The following is a 19,456-nucleotide window of genomic DNA, read 5'->3' as shown; positions in this document are numbered from 1 at the left end:
TATCCATTCATCCATATATCTATCTATCTGGCGTTCTATCTATCTATCTATCTATCTATCTATCTATCTATCTGTCTATCTATCTGACTGTCTGTCGGTCTATCTATCTATCTATCTATCTATCTATCTATCTATCTATCTATCTATCTATCTATCTATCTATCTATCTATCTATCTATCTATCTATCTATCTTAAACTTTTAGTCCAAAGACTTTCTTCATGTCAGTAATACATTAACTTTGATTTCGTTTAATTAAGTAACGTCTTTCTCTTTTTGTTTAGTATGCCAATGTAAATCTTAATAATGCCATAAGAAAATTAAACTTGCCTTGCCTAATTAAAAACAAGACAGCGCCATCTAGTGTTTACCTGAAATACAATCAGTATGCTTTTTAATTATAATAACGTGACTCCTTATCTAGCAAAATCTTATGATGTTTAGCAGAGCTCGTAAATCCAAACACTAACGCGTTTAAATTACAACGACGGCGTTTTCAACCTCAGAAAGGCGGAACTGACGTGCGTGGCGTTTGTTTCCGCCGGAACCAGAAACAGCTGGAACTCACCAAAATATAAACAATGCAGGGGTTTCACTGTAAATGAAGCAGATATGAGGTCTGTCAACAGGCTGTTTAGCAGTAAATGGAGGAGGTTGTCCTCATACACACAAGGACAGAGTCCAGAAGCAAGAATCAGAGAGTATTTCTACTATATCGATCATCAAGGACAGGTATAATGAGATTATTATAGGCTATTATTACTGCTGACATTGATGTCAGCCCCATAATAATGATTTATTTTCTCTCTTATCAAGCTCTTTCTGGATGACACCAAGGTGAAGAACTTTGTCACCTGTTTCAAAGGTATTTCTATTTGTGCATCAACAGTAAAGCCAATATAAATCTATATTTGTGAACCCTTAATGAAGGTTACTTTTAATATAAAGTTGTGTGCATAAATCTTCTTATGGGATATGCATATGTCTTGTGGTCAGTATTACATTAATATAAACCTCTTACACAGTGACTGACTTACAGTACAATAGAGTTAATCCTCTTTTACTTTTCTGTACTTAAAATTGCTCTTACTGTGGCGTAACATGGTACAGTGATATGATAATACCACAGTACTGTATGGTCACCATATTCAAAATTTAACCCAAATAAAACATAATAATAGGAGAACCGTGAACATGCGAATGTGTCATTAAAATATTGCGTTGTTAGCATGATTTATCATGTTGCTAACATGTTTTAACGTGATTAGCATGTTGCTAACATGATTTAGCATCCTGACTTAACATCCAACATGTTTATGTTGCAAAATAAATGTTTGTTGTTAACATGTTGCTAATATGATTTAACACGTTGTTAACATGTTTTAACATTTTGTTAGCATGATTGGCATGTTGCTAGCATGTTTTGCTAACATGAATTAATACGTTACTAGCATGTTGCTAGGATGATTATCATGTTGCTAGCATGATTTACCTCGTTTGTTAGCATGTTTTAACATGTTCTAACATGATTTAACATGTTTTAACACATTGTTAACATGAATTAACATTTTGTTAGCATGATTAGCATGTTGCTAGTATGTTTTGCTAAAATGAACTAACACGTTCCTAGCATGTTTTAACATGTTGCTAACATTATTAACATTTTGTTAACCTGTTTGTAGCATGAATTAACACAGACCTAGCATGTTTTAACATGTTAACATGATTAACACATTGTTAGCATTAATTAACGTGTTACTAACATGATTTAGCTTGCTGTTAGCATGTTCATGTTGGTAACATGTTAGCATGATTAACATTTTGCAGATATGATTTAACACGTTGCTAACATATTTTAACGTTTGATTAGCATGTCGCTAGCATTAATTAACACATTCCTAGCATGTTTTAACATGTTGCTAGCATGATTAGCATGTGGTTAACATTTTAACAGATTGCTAGCATGAATTAACATATTTTAGCGTGTTTTTAGCAGAACAGTCTACGAGGAAGAAAATTAATGTGATTTTACAACTCTTTCTCTCTGCTCCATCTCTATTAGACCAGCGCTTCTTAGTTTTCTTCTTCAATCGCCTGAAACTGAACGAGAGTGGCCGTTACCAACAGGACTTCCCCTTTCTCTCGCTCTGCGGACGAGAACGAAACTTCGTGCGCTGCGACGATCAGCCCATCGTTTTCACGCACCTGTTATCGGAGGCGGGGCTTGAGGACCGTCTGTCATACTGTGGAGGCGGAGCTAAACTTACCGTTCCGTTCCAACCGGAGTCTCTTTTCATGCAACCGGTGAGCGGCAGACTGTACCATCCCGGACCTGAGCGGGGGGGAGGGGTGGGGTTGGTACGGTCCGCGTTGGCCATTGATCTAAGTGCACACTTCGAGTTCGCCACGGGTCAGGAGAGTTCAGGACAACCCACTCATTTCATATGGGCGGGGCGTCGATACACACTAACGAATGAGTTGGCGACACATTTTCATGCTCAAAATGATTCTACATGATTCTATCTACCTAGTGCATTCTGACCATTAAAATCCAGCTGTAAGATCTGAAATAAATGTATATATTGTGTCTAATGGCTGGTCTGATTTCTTAATGTTTGTTTGTTACTCACTCTCAATTTCTCTCAAACTCACGGTGTTGGGGAAAGTTACTTTTAAAAGTAATGCATTACAATATTGCGTTACGTAGTTACTTTTTATGAAAAGTAATGTGTTACATTACTTTTTCTCAGCTGGGCTGGGCTTGCTTGTTTGTTTTTTAATAACAACAAAAAAAGTTATATTTTTGGCAAATGTAAAGGCTCTTTCACACCAAAAGTGAAGTGAATAATCAGATTGAAGGAAATGCATGTTTACTCCTGTACAGTAGAGGGCGCCGCTCAAACAAACCTTTCAGCCGTTCTGGATTGAGTTCAACATTCTTATTTCTAAATCTAATCTAAAGTAAATTTTGCTTATTAGAATGGTTGAATTAGATCTTGAAGGTCAGCAGCAAAGACATTTTTTAATTAAGTGAGATTAAATACATAAAGTATATTTGTGTAATTTAATATAGTTAATTATAAAACATTTGCTTAAAATTATGAGATTGCATTTTACTGTTTTTATTCATTTTGAGGAATACTGAATGTTTTCGTGCAAGTGAGATGAGCAAATGCATGTTCACATTTAGTCTAGAAATAAAATAAATCATGTTTACACACACACACACACACACACACAACACCTCCTCACTTTATTTCTCTCAACAGGGAGAGACCTGTCAATCAATAAATGTGAAAAAGTAACTCAGATATTTTGTTGTAAATTGAAAAAGTAATGCGTTACTTTACTAGTTACTTGAAAAAGTAATCTGATTACATAACTCAAGTTACCTGTAATGAGTTTCCCCCAACACTGCAAACTCATATGACTTTCTTTTCCAGTACAGCACAGAGAGCAGAATGAGTATGAGCGTGAATACTGGACGCTGCTGATCACCTAAAACAATAAACAAAGAATTAAAACACCACTAAACTGTTCCTCTAGGCATCAGTACTACCACATTCATTTTAAAGTCCCCCTGTGGTGAAAATCAAGCTTTCAATGTTGTTTAGTGTTTTTAATATGCGTAAAGACAAACCATGTGTAAATTCATAAAACAACACCATTGCTGAGTATTTATAGATGTATATATTGGCAATGTACCATCTTCCTAACATCCAAATAAACCTTCGTGGTTTACAATCTGATTGAGGAGCTGTTAGTGTCTTGATATCATCAGCAGGGTCATGCAGTGTGTTTGGCCCTGTCCCAAATGGCACGCTTCAAATGCACTTTCGGTCTCGCGCGTGTCCATTAAGTCCATGAGACCGGAGGGTGTCCCATTTGTCATGTGTCAAGAAGGAAACACGAAACTGTCACGCGCCCTCGATGTTCACAGACTTCAGTCAAAGCGAGGTTACGTCACAAGAAAACTCGAGGGAAGACCACGAGTGCTTAGGGTGCCATTTGGGACAGAGCCAAAGTGTTGAAACCTCTCAAGCCAGTTTACAAACACAGATTGGAGAACACACGAGAGTAGTTGGGCGGAGACTGAACACTAGCAAGGGGAAACATGTAACCGTGTAAAGGGTCAACCGGTCACACGTGAGCATATGGTGGGAGACGGGAGATACTAAAGCAAAGACGGGAAACACTAATACTTCATGTCGCACAACAACAACAAAAACAAGCAGATAAACTGAACTGAAACATGGCCACACGTGAGGGGAATGAGCAGTCCGTGATTCACCGGCGGGTTCCTCCGTTACTCACGGATCTGTACCAGTTCACCATGGCGTACGCGTACTGGCGCGCGCGCAGACACAACGAGCCGGCCGTGTTCGAACTGTTCTTCCGGGATAACCCGTTCGGCGGAGGGTTTTCACTCTTTGCGGGTCTGAGCGACTGCTTGCTGTTCCTACAAAACTTCACTTTCTCAGATGACGGTGAGCATGTGTACTGCATACACACGCACTTGTGTTTTTAACTTTAAGAATGCGTCTCAAAAACTAGTACACATCATTTCTGGGCATGTGTCTAATGTGCTCCCTAATACTTCAAAACCTAGTATGCTACATAACTTGACAGCATTTTTGGCATGCGTCTTAAAACCCAGCGCACCGAGTATGTAATGCATCTTAAAATCCTAGTATGCTGCCTAACTAAACAGCATGTCATAAATCCAGTGAGCTCCCTAGTTGTCTTAAAACTCCCGTGTGTCTTAAAACCTAGTGCAAATGGAATTATTGATATCAAAAATGAACATTGTTACTAGTAGCAATTCAATTGTTGATATCAAGAATAGACATTTCAACTAGTGACAATTGAATTCTTGATTTCAAAAATAAAGGTTTTTACTAGTAAGAATTGTATTTCTGATATGTGAAATTGGAATTTCAACTAGTAAGAAATCAATTCTTGATATCAACAATTGAATTTGAATGGCAGCCTATGGTGACATAGTGAAAATACAATTACAGATATAAAGAATTATAGTTTTTACTAGTTGAAATTCAATTTGTGATATTTAGAAAGAGCATTTTAACTAGTGGAAATGTAATTGTTGATATCAAAAATTGCCATTGCAATTTACGTTCAATATTAAAGGCACAAACATAATCCCATATAAGCTCAGCATCATCTTGTGTGTTTCAGATGTGGAGTATTTGCGCTCCGTTCTCCCAGCGGACACAGACGCTGCTTTCTTCACTTATCTGAAGGAGCTGGACTGTTCGGGAGTGTGTGTGTCGGCAGTGCCTGAGGGATCCGTGGTCTTCGCCCGCGTACGTGAACGTTCATCTGGTGTTCTGCTGTGGGACGTTGAGTTCATGTTGAGTTCTGTCTGTTATTCGTGTTTTTAGGTTCCTCTGCTGGAAGTATCTGGACCGCTGGCTGTGGTTCAGTTGCTGGAGACCAGCTTGCTCTGCCTGGTTAACTACGCCAGGTAAATACAACAGCACATAGTTAAAAACATTCTGTTAAATGACACTCATTCATTATTTTCTTGAATGCAATGGTGCTTTAAAAACACACACATTTATATGACAGTGTGCTTGTGTTTAAATTCACTTGCAGCATGACTAGGGTAAGTAAATGTTTTGCTTTTTCAGTGAAGTGAAAGGAGTTGCTTAATGTTCAGAAAATGCTACAAACTAAATTTATATAATCTTTGGTGCTGTTCGCTCATTTTTGAGGGAAAAATGTTACGTTTTTTATTTTTTACTTCATCAGAATGGTATGAAACTTGGTAAAGGTTTTGGCACTTGCTATGTGAACACAAGAACACATGATTCGAATAGGTTAAATGGTCCTGAAAAAAAATAGTCACACTTGTGCTCCTTGCAGTCAAAAATGAGCGCATTGGAAATTAATGGGAGACGAATTTCCTCTAGTGGAAGCGTTTGGTACTGCAGCCGAACACACTCACTGAAAGCTAATTTTTTGAGATATCAACCTTTAATTTGGAACACAACTTGTTTAGATTTATGGATTTGATTTTCTTGCCATTTTAGAGTAAAACGTTTTTAAAAATATATATATTTCATATAAAAATTTAAAATAGTATTTTGTGCATTTTTCATAACAATAAATGTAAAATTCTGTAACTTTTTTTTAAGTTCACTTTTTAAAAAAAATTTTCACTTCAGCAATAATCTCACAATTTTCGTCTTTGAAAAGAGATCAAACTTTAGCAGCTCTCGGAGAGGCGGGGCTTAGAGAGACTGAATCTTCAAATGAACCGTTTCAGACCCTGTGAGAAATGAGCAGAGCTGATGCTGCAGTGGATATTATGAGAAAATTAAAGTGTTTTTTGACCTTTGATGCATGTAAACCTGTTTTAGGAGAACCAAAACAAGAGTATGAGCCTTTAAAATAGTGTTGGAAGCTCAGAGGCGAAGACCAGGAGATTGGTTGTTTCTTCAGCAGGATTCTTTATTGAGAACACGAGCTGTCGTAGCTGAGGTCATCAAGTCTCACTAAGAGAACTTTACATGGTATCTTATAGGCATTCAGTGGGCTGTCCTTAAAGGTGCTGACACTGACCTTACACACAGCCTTAGAGATGACCACTAAATCTAATCATCTAAAGACAATAGAGGCAGTTACCCCAGACTGAAGATAGTGGTACCCCCCCAAATTGACCCTTCGCTAAGCCACGCCCGAAAACCGCCACAGGCCAATCGTGGCTTAGCAACCGTAACTAGGCGCGGGAGGTCTGGCAAGCTTTCGAGCGAGAGGGAAACATGCCGAAGCGTTGTGCGTATGGATTGTGCAAATCTGATACCCGGTATCCTAAAAGTTTGGACGGGGTGGTGGATTTTGTTCCCTTCCCGAAACCTAAAACCCAAAGGGAGAAATGCCGGGCGTCATCTTCATTTATATAGCGCTTTTAACAATGTAGATGGTTCCAAAGCAGCTTTACATTGATAATAGGAAATTAAAAGTAAAGTGTTTTGGCTTTATAGCAGCTCTAGAATAAAGTTATTGTCCAGCTCGTGGATCAAGCAGTGTGATTAAAGGCAAGACGGAGGCTCACAGACATAACTTAATGTTACTTAAAAATATATTTCAACATTTTGTTAATCGACGGCCAAACTAGTACGTTACCCCAATCCGATCGCGACTCTCCCGGTGTTAGTTCTAGTAAAAGTAAAAGGTAGTTAGTTAAAGGAGGGAACATCACGGGGCTTGCCGGAGATCTCCAAGGAAAAGGTTGGTATGCAAACTTAATCAGTTCATAACAGTAGTCACTAATGTTACCCACGACGTGTGAGCAGTAACGTTAGCCTGGCGCACTACAAATATAAGCGGGAGAATGTTATCATTGCAAAGTGGTCAGGCTAATGTCTTGTGTTTATTCCACGATACATATGGATAAGCTGTTTGATTTATAAATATTAGAATATTTTCACATTTCACTTACCCTGCTGGGCATGCACAGCTGTTCCTCAATTTGTGTGTTTCCCATTTGAATGGTCAGCGTATGAGGCGGCTGCTGCTTGCGCTGAGACCTAACGTTATAGACTTTAGCTTCAATTTTGATGAAATTATTCTCTAATCGTTTGCATATTATGTCGTGGATATAGCCCTCGAATGCATACTGCAGTCTTGCTCTCTCATATTTTCACCTGTTTGCCAAAAATGACTAATTATCTCCTTGGGAATGTCTGAAACCAGTGCATACATACTGTAATAGACGTGCCAGGCGCAAAAGCTTGACAGGCGTAGCAACAGTAACTAAGGAGGGCGGGGCTTAGCGAAGGGTCAATTGTATAAACATCACATGGTCACAAGAACTAAGATTATGTAATCATTCACACATAGTTTGACTCTCAGTAGGAAGATCAAAGACTAACAAAACCCCTTCAATGGAAACTATATTGAATCTAATCAGTGAGTTGATGCCATCATGTTCACCTTGAACGCCCAATAGTGTAGTTCACCTTAGTTTTTCATGTGATGTTATGTAAGGAAGTAGGATCAGCAGATCTTATACATCTATCTATCTATCCATCTATCTATCTATCTATCTATCTATCTATGCTCTATGTGTGTAAAGTGTAATCTATGTGACGAGTTTCCCGAAGGCGTAACGGATGTGTGTTTCTCTCTCTCCTCTCAGTCTGGTGTGTAGCAATGCTGCTCGTTTCCGTTTGGCTGCGGGTCCCAGACGGAGATTAATGGAGATGGGACTCAGAAGAGCTCAGGGGCCCGACGGGGGCCTGACTGCCTCCCGATACTCTTACATCGGTGGTGAGTGATGCACAAACCGAAATAACCAAATAAAATGAATGTTTGTGTTGGCTGGGAAAGTGTGTGTTTGTAGGTGTACCTCTTCTGAAATAAAGGATGATGGGGACTGAAGCACAGTCCTCTTGATGGGGATGTTGAGCAAAGTCTCCAGTCCAGCACCATAAGATGCTAATTCAAGCTCATAGTTCTACAGAGAGACAGTCCACACTATTAATTATGAATTCAATTACTGTGCTTAACTACTGACAACTACTGACTATTGTTTTATTAGTAACACTTAACAGTAAGGTTAATTAGTTAACATTAGTTAATGTATGAACTAACATGAACTAACAATGAGCAACACATTTGTTACGGTATTGATTAATCTTTGTTAATGTTAGTTAATAAAAATACAGCTGTTCATTGTGTGTTCATGTTAGTTCACGGTGCATTAACTAATGTTAACAAATACAACCTTTGATTTTAATAACGTATTAGTAAATGTTGGAATTAATATTAACTAAGATTAATAAATGCTGAAGAAGTATTGTTCATTCTTAGTTCATGTTAACTAAGGTAATTAACTAATGAACCTTATCGTACACACGTTTCCAGCAAAGAACCAACATTTACAGTAATATCCAGAAGTGAATCAGACACACTCTGGATTGCAGTCCTCGTGGACTATGTGTACGATACTCTTATAATCTTCAACATCATCTGAACTGCTACTGCCATTTCTGTTTGATTTTGCAGGTTTTGATTTGACTAGTAATGCTCTCGCTGGGCGCATGTTTGGCATTCCTGTGGCGGGGACCATGGCACACTCTTACGTCACTTCCTTCTCCTCCCTGGAGGAGGTGTGGCCACAGGTGGGCTCAACAGTTCAGGGTTTCTGATCAATATACAGTGACTTCATATTTCTGTATACACACACTACCGTTCAAAAGTTTGGGGTCGGAACGTTTTTTGACTGTTGACTATGTATGCATTGCATATATATATATATATATGTGTGTGTGTTTATACAGTACAGGTCAAAAGTTTGGAAACATTACGTTTTATTATATTTTTGACAGAAGTCTCTAATGCTTATCAAGGCTGCGTTTATTTGATCAAAAATACAGAAAAAAAACAGTAATATTGTGAAATATTATTACAACTTAAAATAATAGTTTTCTATTTGAATATACTTTAAAAAATAATTTATTTCTGTGATCAAAGCTGAATTTTCAGCATCATTACTCCAGTCTTCAGTGTCACATGTGACATCCAGTCTATCACATGATCCTTCAGAAATCATTCTAATATTCTGATTTATTATGAGTGTTGGAAACAGTTCTGCTAATATATTTGATGAATAAAAGGTTAAAAAGAACTGCATTTATTCAAAATAAAAAAATATTTTCTAATAATATAAATCTTCTTTACTATCACTTTTTATCAATTTTACACATCCTTGCTGAATAAAAGTATTGATTTATTTCAAAAAAAGAAAGAAAAAAAATTACTGACCCCAAATTACTGACCAGTAGTGCATATTGTTGTTACAAAAGATTTCTATTTTTAAAACATTTGCTGCTTTTTTATTCATCAAAGTATCCTAAAAAAGTATCACAGGTTATGACAAAATATTAAGCAGCACAACTGTTTCCAACTTTGATAATGAATCATCATATTAGAGTGATTTCTGAAGGATCATGTGACACTGAAGACTGGAGTAATGATGCTGAAAATTCAGCTTTGCATCACAGAAATAAATGATAATTTAAAGTATAATAAATTGAAAACCAATTATTTTAAATTGTAATAATATATCACAATATTACATTTTTTTTCTGTATTTTTGATCAAATAAATGCATTGATGAGCAGAAGAAACTTCTTTCAAAAACATTAAAAATAGTAATGTTTCCAAACTTCTGACCTGTACTGTATTTTTCTTGATCATCAAATCATCATATTAGAATGATTTCTGAAAGATCATATATATATATAATTTTAAAAAGATTTGGACTGTTTTCTCTTCTGCTCAAAAAGGCTGCATTTATTTGATAAAAAACACACTGTAAAAATGATAAAAATATGATTACAATTTAAAATAACTGTTTTTTACGTGAATAGATATATTAATAATTTATTCCTGTGATCAAAGCTGTATTTTCAGCATCATTACTCCAGTCTTCAGTGTCACATGATCCTTCAGAAATCATTCTAATATGATGATTTGATGCTCAACAAACATTTATGATTATTATCAATGCTAAAAAGTGAAAACAGTCATATTTATTTCTGTGGAAACTGTGATACATTTTATTTCTCAGGATTCTCTGATGAATAGATTATTTTTTTTAAACATGATACATTGATGCATGTTTTTAGTATAAATTTTGATTGATTTAATGCATCCTTGCTGAATAAAAGTATTGATTCCTTTAAAAAAGAAAGCGTATATATGTTATATCTGCATGTGTGCCGTCAGACTCTGGTTCCCTGTGGTGGCGACGGCCCGATTGACTTCATCTGTCTGGTGAAGGGTTGGCTGGGTCGCGTCTGCCAGCTCTTGGGCTCAAAACCGAACCTCATTCGAGAGGGCGAACTGGCGGCCTTCCTTTCTTACGCCATCGCTTATCCTCAGAACTTCCTCCCTGTGATCGACAGCTACAGTGTCATCTGGTCAGTGTTGGTTTGAACTAATTCACATTTACGTTTAGCAGACGCATTTGTCCAAAGCGACTTACAAATTAGGACTAAAGCAAGCGAGTCATCGTCAAAATACAAAGTTCAGGCATTGCTCAGAGTAGCATAAGCCAGACAAGGGAGGATTAAAGGAAAAGGAAATCTTATTAAAAGTAATTAGTTACTGTAATTTAATTACAGTTACTTCTGATAATACTTCTAAATACTGTGTTTAGGCCAATCCAATCTCATGGCAATTCGTATATGCTTTTAATGAGGTGGCTAAACCGTACGACTTCACACGTACAAATTAGGGATTAAATAAGGTGTAAATATAGTGTTAAATAAGCAGAGCAGAGGAACCACTGGTATAAACTAGAACAATTCTATATAAAACAATAGAGGGTTTAACATCAAAATGTATTGTCTGATGTTAAAAAGTATGTTTATTATGTAACCTTCTCCCTTTAACTTGTTTGGCATAATTCAAGCAATTTTATAGTATTTATTTCAAAGAATTAAAACAGTTTAATCTATCCTTGTATTATTCAGCTGGTTGAGGTTGATATGGGATTTAGAAAGTAATCAGTATGTAATAAGTAATTCAATATTTTTTTAGAGAGAATAATTAGTCCAGTAATCTAAATTACACTGTTGAAGAGGTAATGAGTAACTAGTAATAACTTTTTTAGAGTAACTTACCCAACACTGCAGCTGGTGAGACATTCCCAGAGGCACGTGATGATTGTGTATGTTGATGTTTTATCTGGCTGTAGATGACTGTTGTGTGTGTGTGTGTGTGTGTGTGTGTGTGTGTGTGTGTGCAGTAGTGGTCTGCTGTGCTTCTGTGCTGTGGCGTTGGGTCTGGATGAGCTGCAGTATCGGCCCCTGGGCGTCAGGCTGGACAGTGGCGACCTCTGCAGGCAGTCGCTGGAAGTGCGCAGAGTCTTCAAAGAATGCAGCAAACAGTGAGTCACTTACTTTTAAAAAAACAAAATGTATTGGGCAATATTTCTGCGTCTCAATTCGCCTTCTTTTACTACGCCCTAAAAGTATGTACTTTTTTGTGAAGAAAAAGTGCATACTTTTGAGTTTTAAGTTTAAGTTTTACATCATTGTTATTTTTTCAGTTTAATTTAAATTACCAAAAATGATTTTTCATAGCTTAAGTTTAAGCCGGAGATAATATTGTTAACTAAAACAAAAACTAAAACCATAAAAATGTCATTACTTAAAATTGATATTAACTGAAGTAACAAATAAAAAAAAACCCAACATTTTATTTCAGCTAGTTATCAAGGCATTATTCCTCATTTTCGATTTTTAGTAGTTTTAGTAAAAAAAAAAAAAACGTAATTACTTAAAATTAATATTAACTGAAAACAATAGAATAAAATAAAAACCTAAACTTGTTTTATTTCAGCTAGCTGCCAGACAATTCGTTTACGTTTTTTTAAGTTTAAGTTTTACATCTAATATTCATGTTATTGCATTTCAGCTTAATTTAAATGACATTTTTTTTATATATATCTTTATTTTTAACCAAGTTTAACTAAAATCCTTAAAAATGACTTAAAATAAACATTAACTTAAATACTATAAAATAAAACAAAAACTAAACAAATTATTTTAGCTAGTTAAAGGCGTTTTCTCTTTTTCATTTAAAGTTAACTAAATCTAAATAAACTGAAACTTAATAAAAACTATAAAAACATATATATTTTTTAAAACTAATAAAAATGACAATGATCTTTAACTAAAATTAAAATCAAACAGAAAATATAAAAATAAAATGTAAATTACAAAAGTCACCCTGTAGTCAATAATTTTATTTTACTTAAAACTCATCCTTGATCACCAAAATTAAATATTTAAACGTTTTTTCCTTGAAAAATAATTCCTTAAAATATCTTGAATGTAACTCGACAGCCTTGCCTCATTTAGTATGCGCGGTTCTATGAATATGCAAATGAGCCCCGCCTCCACTCACTCACTCAGCTCAGAGATCCACTGGTTGACGATCACACGTTGATCTGATTGGTTACAAGGTAGTTTGTGACGTCAGTAACACCAGCGATTTCAAAGCGTGTTTTTGAGACTGTCTTTGGTTCACTGCAGTTTTAAGGAGAAAATACTCAGCAATGGTGTCGACTTATGAATTTACACATGGTTTGTCTTAACGCACATTAAAAACACCACATAGACATATAAACAACATTAAAAGCTGGATTTTCACCACAGGGGGACTTTAAACAGACACTATAATAGCAAAGCAAAGATACTTAAATAACACTGGTTTTCACCACAGATGTGTGTGTGTGTGTGTGTGTGTGTGTGTGTGTGTGTGTGTGTGTGTAGGTTCTCAGTCCCTCAGTTTGAGTCTCTCCTCATCGTCGGCACAAACAGTGTTTCTGAACAGAGTCTCTCTGAACTCAACAAGAAGGTAAGAGCTTTCCATAAAGACGGCAGCGTTCATGTGCAGTGAAGACGTACATTACCTGTCTGTCTCTCTCTCTGTCTGTCTGTCTCTCTCTCTGTCTGTCTGTCTCTCTCTCTCTGTCTGTCTGTCTCTCTCTCTCTCTGTCTGTCTGTCAGGATAACGAGATCGATGTGGTCGGTGTCGGGACTCATCTGGTCACATGCACACGTCAGCCTTCTCTGGGGTGTGTTTATAAGGTACCAAAAGCTCTAGCAAACTCACACAAGTTGTTTTTTCTCCATTCTGTCACCTGATAGTTTTTAGTTCCTTGCCACTGTCGAATATTCAACAATATTATTGATCTCCTGCATTGACACCATTATATGAACTGAGCTGGATGATGGCATCATGGTTTTCTCCAGAGCGGATATATATATATATATTTAAATGAACTAAATTAATAACTGATAACATCACTGAACTCACTTAAGCTGGACTGACGCTATTTTCTTCTGGAAACAAACTTTGTTGCATTATTTCCCTGTTATCTCTGTAAAGCTGCTTTGAAACACTCTGTGTTGTAAAAAGCGCTATATAAATAAAGCTGACTTGACTTGACACAAAGTGCTTTATTAACACATGTTCATGTCTTTATTACTCACCCTGTGGTTCCCTCTCACTTTAGCTGATAGAGGTCAGAGGTCGTCCCAGAATGAAGTTCAGTGAAGATCTAGAGAAAAGCACATTGCCAGGACGGAAATCTGTCTATAGGCTTCTGGACACAGACGGTCAGTGTTTATCTGGTGTCTATATATAACACTGCCGTTCAGAAGTTTGGGATCGGTACGTTTTTAATGTTTTTAAAAGAAGCTCACCAAGGCTGCATTTATTTGATTAAAAATACAGTAAAAACAGCAATATTGTGAAATATTATTCTACTGTAAAACAGCTGTTTTCTATGTGAATATATAATAAAGTGTAATTTATTCCTGTGATCAAAGCTGAATTTTCAGCATCATTACTCCAGTCTTCAGTGTCACATGATCCTTCAGAAATCACTCTAATATGATGATTTGATGCTCAAGAATCACATTTATGAGTTCAAAAGTTTGGGGTCAGTAAGAATTTTTTTTTCAGCAAGGATGCATTAAATTGATCAAAAGTTACAGTAAAGACATTTATAACTTACAAAAGATTCTATTTCAAATAAATATAACTTTTTATTCTACTGTCTAGACTGGAGTAATAATGCTGAAAATTCAGCTTTAATTGCAGAAATAAATTACATTTGAACATATATTCACATAGAAAACATGTTTTAAATTGTAATAATATTTCACAATATTACAGATATTTTGTTTTGTATTTTTAATCGAATAAATGCAGCCTTGGTGAGCAGAAGAGACTTCCTTTAAAACATTAAAAATTTTACCGATCCCAGACTTTTGAACGGCTGTGTGTGTGTGTGTGTGTGTGTGTGTGTGTGTGTGTGTGTGTGTGTGTGTGTGTGTGTGTGTGTGTAAATTTGAATATATGACTGGAATCTTATTAATTTTTAACTGATTTTCCAAAACTTTCGTTAGATTTTTATGTGCAAAAATTAGCTGCACGTTTAACCAGCTCCACATTTGCCTGAATTGAGTTCAACTGAGTCTCTGTTTCGCAGCTCATCCGCTGATGGATCTGGTGTGTCTGTCAGAAGAACCGGCTCCTAAAGCAGGCGTCTCACTGAACTGCTTTCCTCTAGGACTGGACAAAACCGTTCAGTCCATCACTCCTGCTCATGTTGCCAGTCTACGCTTGGATGTCTTCTCCCGTGGGCAGGTGAGTGTTTCATTCATAAAATGAAACCATTAAAGAAGAACTATAGAGTTTAGTTCCTGTCTCTATGAAGCCCCTCCTTCTGAAAAGCACACTGTGCTCTGATTGGTCGGCTGGATCAGTGTGTTGTGATTGGTCGAGTGCTGAGTGTGTTTGGGAAATGTCCCGCCCCTTATCATAACCGCCAGTTTAACACACTACTAACTCACTCAACCAGGCCCCGCCCCTTTATTATGCGTATGAATTATTATAATGAGGAATATTGTGACGTGTTCGTTCCCGGAAGAAACTAAGTCTACAATGGAGGCGTTTCAGGAGTTCAGAAACACTGACACTGATATAGAGGATAACTGCCTTTTTTAAAGATGAACATGGACAAAAAAGCGTATATAGGGACACTTTAAATATTGATGGATGTTTTAGTAGAAGAGAAATACAGTAGGCATACATTTAAATGGATGTTTATTTTGTGAACTTTTAGGAGAACATCAGCATACAACTAGATTGAAAAAACCTTGTCAAGACAAACTTTGATGTAGGTTTGAGAAACCCTGATTAGAAAGTTTGAAGAAGTTTTAAAATCTGAAGTTTGAAGAAAGAAAGAAAGAAAGAAAGAAAGAAAGAAAGATAGATAGATAGATAGATAGATAGATAGATAGATAGATAGATAGATAGATAGATAGATAGATAGAAAGAAAGATAGAGATAGATAGATGTTTTAACATGATGTTAGCATGCTTTATCACATTGTTAGCAAATGTAACTAATGTTGCTAGCACATTCCGAACATGAATTAGCACAAAGCTAGCATGTTTTAACATGTTGCTAGCATTATAGTTGTTAAGCTTTGCTAGTGATAGATAGCTTAAATACTCTATAAGAGTTGTTGTATAAAAGTTTTGACCCCCCGGGCCCTTAATGATAGTGTTTATAATTATCGTTCTTGGTGTGAATGGACATTTAGAGTCAGAAATGTTAGTCTCAGAAGAAGTAGTTTAAATAGCCTTTCAGTATGTTGGCTTTCTCAAGCTAGCATAATGAGCTCAAATCTACAGATGTAAACTCCAATGCTGATTTCATAGGCTCTTCAAAGTTGTTATTTTTTTGTACAGAAGCTAATTCAGATGTGTGTTTGTGTGCACAGATCACATTCCCCCTCAACAGCGCGTCAGAGAGTCGTGAGCGCGCACAGATTTCTCTTCAAACGCTGCATCCTCACCACAGAAGACTACAGGAGCCGCACAATTACACCGTGAGTTCACTTTAATAAATATAGCAACTGCAAATGTACAAGACATTGCTAATGTGATTTTACACTTTGTTAGCAAGTTTTGGAATGTTGCTAACATGTTTCTAACATGAATTAGCACAAAGCTAGCATGTTTAAATAGGTTGCTACCATTATTTAACATACTGCAACAAATTAATACATTGCTAACATGTTTCTAGCATCAATTAGCACATACCATGTTTTAACATTTTTCTATCATGAATTAACACATTGCTAACATGTTTTAGCATGTTGTTAGCACCAATTACCAAAATTGCTAACATGTTTCTATCATGAATTAACACATTGCTAGCATGAATTAGCAAATTACTAGCATGTTTCTAGCATGAATTATAACACTGCCACCATGTTTTAACATGATTTACCATGTTACTAGCATATTTCTAATATGAATTAACACATTGCTAACATGTTTTAAGATTTTGTTAGCATTGTTTAACATGTTGCTAGCATGTTTCTAACATGAATTAGCACAATTCTAACATGTTTTAATATATTGCTAGCATTAACATGTAGCTAACGTGTTTTAACACATGGCTAACATGTTTTAGTATGTTGTCCTAGGCTAGTTGTTAAGCTTTGGTCGTGATAGACAGCTTAAATACAGCATAAGAGTTGTATAAAAGTTGACCTGATTACAAGAGCCGCACAATTACACCGTGAGTTCACTGTAATAAATAATAGCAACTGCAAATGTATAAGACATTGCTAACGTGATTTTACACTTTGTTAGTAAAATTGTAACATTTTGCTTACATGTTCCTAGCATGAATTAACACAAATCTAGCATGTTGAAACATGTTGCTAGCATTATTTAACACACTGTTAACATCAATTAACACATTGATAACATGTTTCTAGCATCAATTAGCACATACCATGTTTTAGGTTTGTTTCTAGTATCAATTCACATATTGCTAACATGTTTCTAGCATGAATTAACACGTTGCTAGCATTAATTAACAAATTGCTAGCATGTTTCTAAAATGAATTAACACATTGCTAACATGTTTTACCATTTTGCTAGCATTGTTTAACATGTTGCTAGCATGTTTCTAACATGAATTAACACATTGCTAACATGTTTTAGTATATTGTCCTTGGCTAATGGCTAGTTGCTAAGCTTTGCTCATGATAGACACTCTATAAGAGTTGTTGTATAAAAGTTTTGACCTGACTACAAGAGCTGCACAATTACACCGTGAGTTCGCTGTAACAACTAGCTTAGGACAATATATTAAAACATGTTAGCCATGTGTTAAAACATGTTAGCAATGTGCTAATTCATGTTAGAAACATGCTAGCAACATGTTAAACAATGCTAGCAAAATGGTAAAACATGTTAGCAATGTGTTAATTCATGTTAGAAATATGTTAGCAACAAGCTAAATCATGTTAAAACATGGTAGCAATAGAAACATGCTAGCAATTTGTTAATTAATTAGCAACTGCAAATGTATAAGACATTTACAGATTGAAACATTTTCTTAAAGGTGGCTTTATCAGAGCGGCTGCACTCCCTGGTCTCTGATATCACAAAAGGAAACGGTAAAGGCAGCAACTTCCTGCTGTCGAACTGAAGCCGAGCTGAAACCCGGAGCCCAGACCAAAGTCACAGCCATTAAATCTAAAGGATAAGGTGCTTTAGAGACGAATGATCTAATAATAGATGCAGCAATGGTGCATTTTATGATTAACTAATAAAATATGTGATTAATGAAAATGATTATTTACTGTTATGTATTATATAATAAAGTTTTTATGAATAAAAGTGAACTGACTCATGACTATCTGTGGTTTGTGCAACAGTCGGGTTCCAGAAGCAAAAACTCTTTTTTTAACAATAATAATAACTTGTAAACCTTATGCTGACAGAAAAAGACAGCTTTACTGTGAGTTACAAGGTTGTTAATTGAGGGTGTTTGCTTCTGCTGAAGCCGTCAGCCCGCATCATTTCAACTTAGGTTTTTAAATAATCGTGTTTAACAGTGGAATTTGTAGTCAAAAACTACATTTCCCATGATGCTGTACAGAAAATTCCACCAATCAGAGAGTAGAAACGAGCATAACGGGCCAAAATATCTCTTTAGCCCCGCCCACTCCCTGAAACACTGCAAATGATATGTCAATCTCACTACAGTCTCAATCTTTAAATATATGTGTGTGTGTGTGTATTTGTGTGTGTATATATATATATATATATACATATACATACAGTGAGGAAAATAAGTATTTGAACACCCTGCTATTTTGCAAGTTCTCCCACTTAGAAATCATGGACGGGTCTGAAATTGTCATCGTAGGTGCATGTCCACTGTGAGAGACATAATCTAAAAAAAAAAAGTATGATTTTTTTAACTATTTATTTGTATGATACAGCTGCAAATAAGTATTTGAACACCTATTTGGTACAGTAGCCTTTGTTTGCAATTACAGAGGTCAAACGTTTCCTGTAGTTTTTCACCAGGTTTGCACACACTGCAGGAGGGATTTTGGCCCACTCCTCCACACAGATCTTCTCTAGATCAGTCAGGTTTCTGGGCTGTCGCTGAGAAACACGGAGTTTGAGCTCCCTCCAAAGATTCTCTATTGGGTTTAGGTCTGGAGACTGGCTAGGCCACGCCAGAACCTTGATATGCTTCTTACAGAGCCACTCCTTGGTTATCCTGGCTGTGTGCTTCGGGTCATTGTCATGTTGGAAGACCCAGCCTCGACCCATCTTCAATGCTCTAACTGAGGGAAGGAGGTTGTTCCCCAAAATCTCGCAATACATGGCCCCGGTCATCCTCTCCTTAATACAGTGCAGTCGCCCTGTCCCATGTGCAGAAAAACACCCCCAAAGCATGATGCTACCACCCCCATGCTTCACAGTAGGGATGGTGTTCTTGGGATGGTACTCATCATTCTTCTTCCTCCAAACACGTTTAGTGGAATTATGACCAAAAAGTTATATTTTGGTCTCATCTGACCA

At 36.3% G+C, this 19,456-nt stretch overlaps 2 protein-coding genes across 3 annotated transcripts; both read left to right on the top strand.

Annotated features, from left to right (window-relative positions):
* Positions 1-528: 528 nt before the first annotated feature.
* Positions 529-2,591, top strand: cUnh8orf82 (chromosome Un C8orf82 homolog). The gene is made up of 3 exons (XM_084091602.1): positions 529-731; positions 816-864; positions 2,062-2,591. The coding sequence occupies exons 1-3, from the start codon at positions 612-614 to the stop codon at positions 2,514-2,516; spliced, it is 624 nt and encodes a 207-aa protein (XP_083947728.1). The 5' UTR covers positions 529-611; the 3' UTR covers positions 2,517-2,591.
* A 1,344-nt stretch (positions 2,592-3,935) lies between these two features.
* naprt (nicotinate phosphoribosyltransferase) lies at positions 3,936-18,256 on the top strand. Of its 2 annotated transcripts, none has more exons than XM_084090434.1 (13): positions 3,936-4,486; positions 5,196-5,323; positions 5,402-5,484; positions 8,164-8,294; positions 9,033-9,148; positions 10,758-10,951; positions 11,785-11,922; positions 13,313-13,397; positions 13,550-13,630; positions 14,059-14,161; positions 15,040-15,197; positions 16,339-16,446; positions 17,979-18,256. In XM_084090434.1, exons 1-13 carry the CDS (start codon positions 4,252-4,254, stop codon positions 18,063-18,065), a joined length of 1,647 nt encoding a protein of 548 aa, XP_083946560.1. In that variant the 5' UTR covers positions 3,936-4,251; the 3' UTR covers positions 18,066-18,256. The 2 variants fall into 2 exon arrangements, with proteins under 2 accessions (XP_083946560.1, XP_083946559.1); XM_084090433.1 differs by having other exon boundaries at positions 3,946-4,486; positions 11,782-11,922.
* The last annotated feature ends 1,200 nt before the right edge of the window (positions 18,257-19,456 follow it).

Source organism: Abramis brama, assembly GCF_963993115.1.
Source record: "Abramis brama genome assembly, chromosome: 18".
NCBI classification, from domain to species: Eukaryota; Metazoa; Chordata; class Actinopteri; order Cypriniformes; family Leuciscidae; genus Abramis; species Abramis brama.
This window is presented reverse-complemented; position numbering and strand designations above follow the sequence as displayed.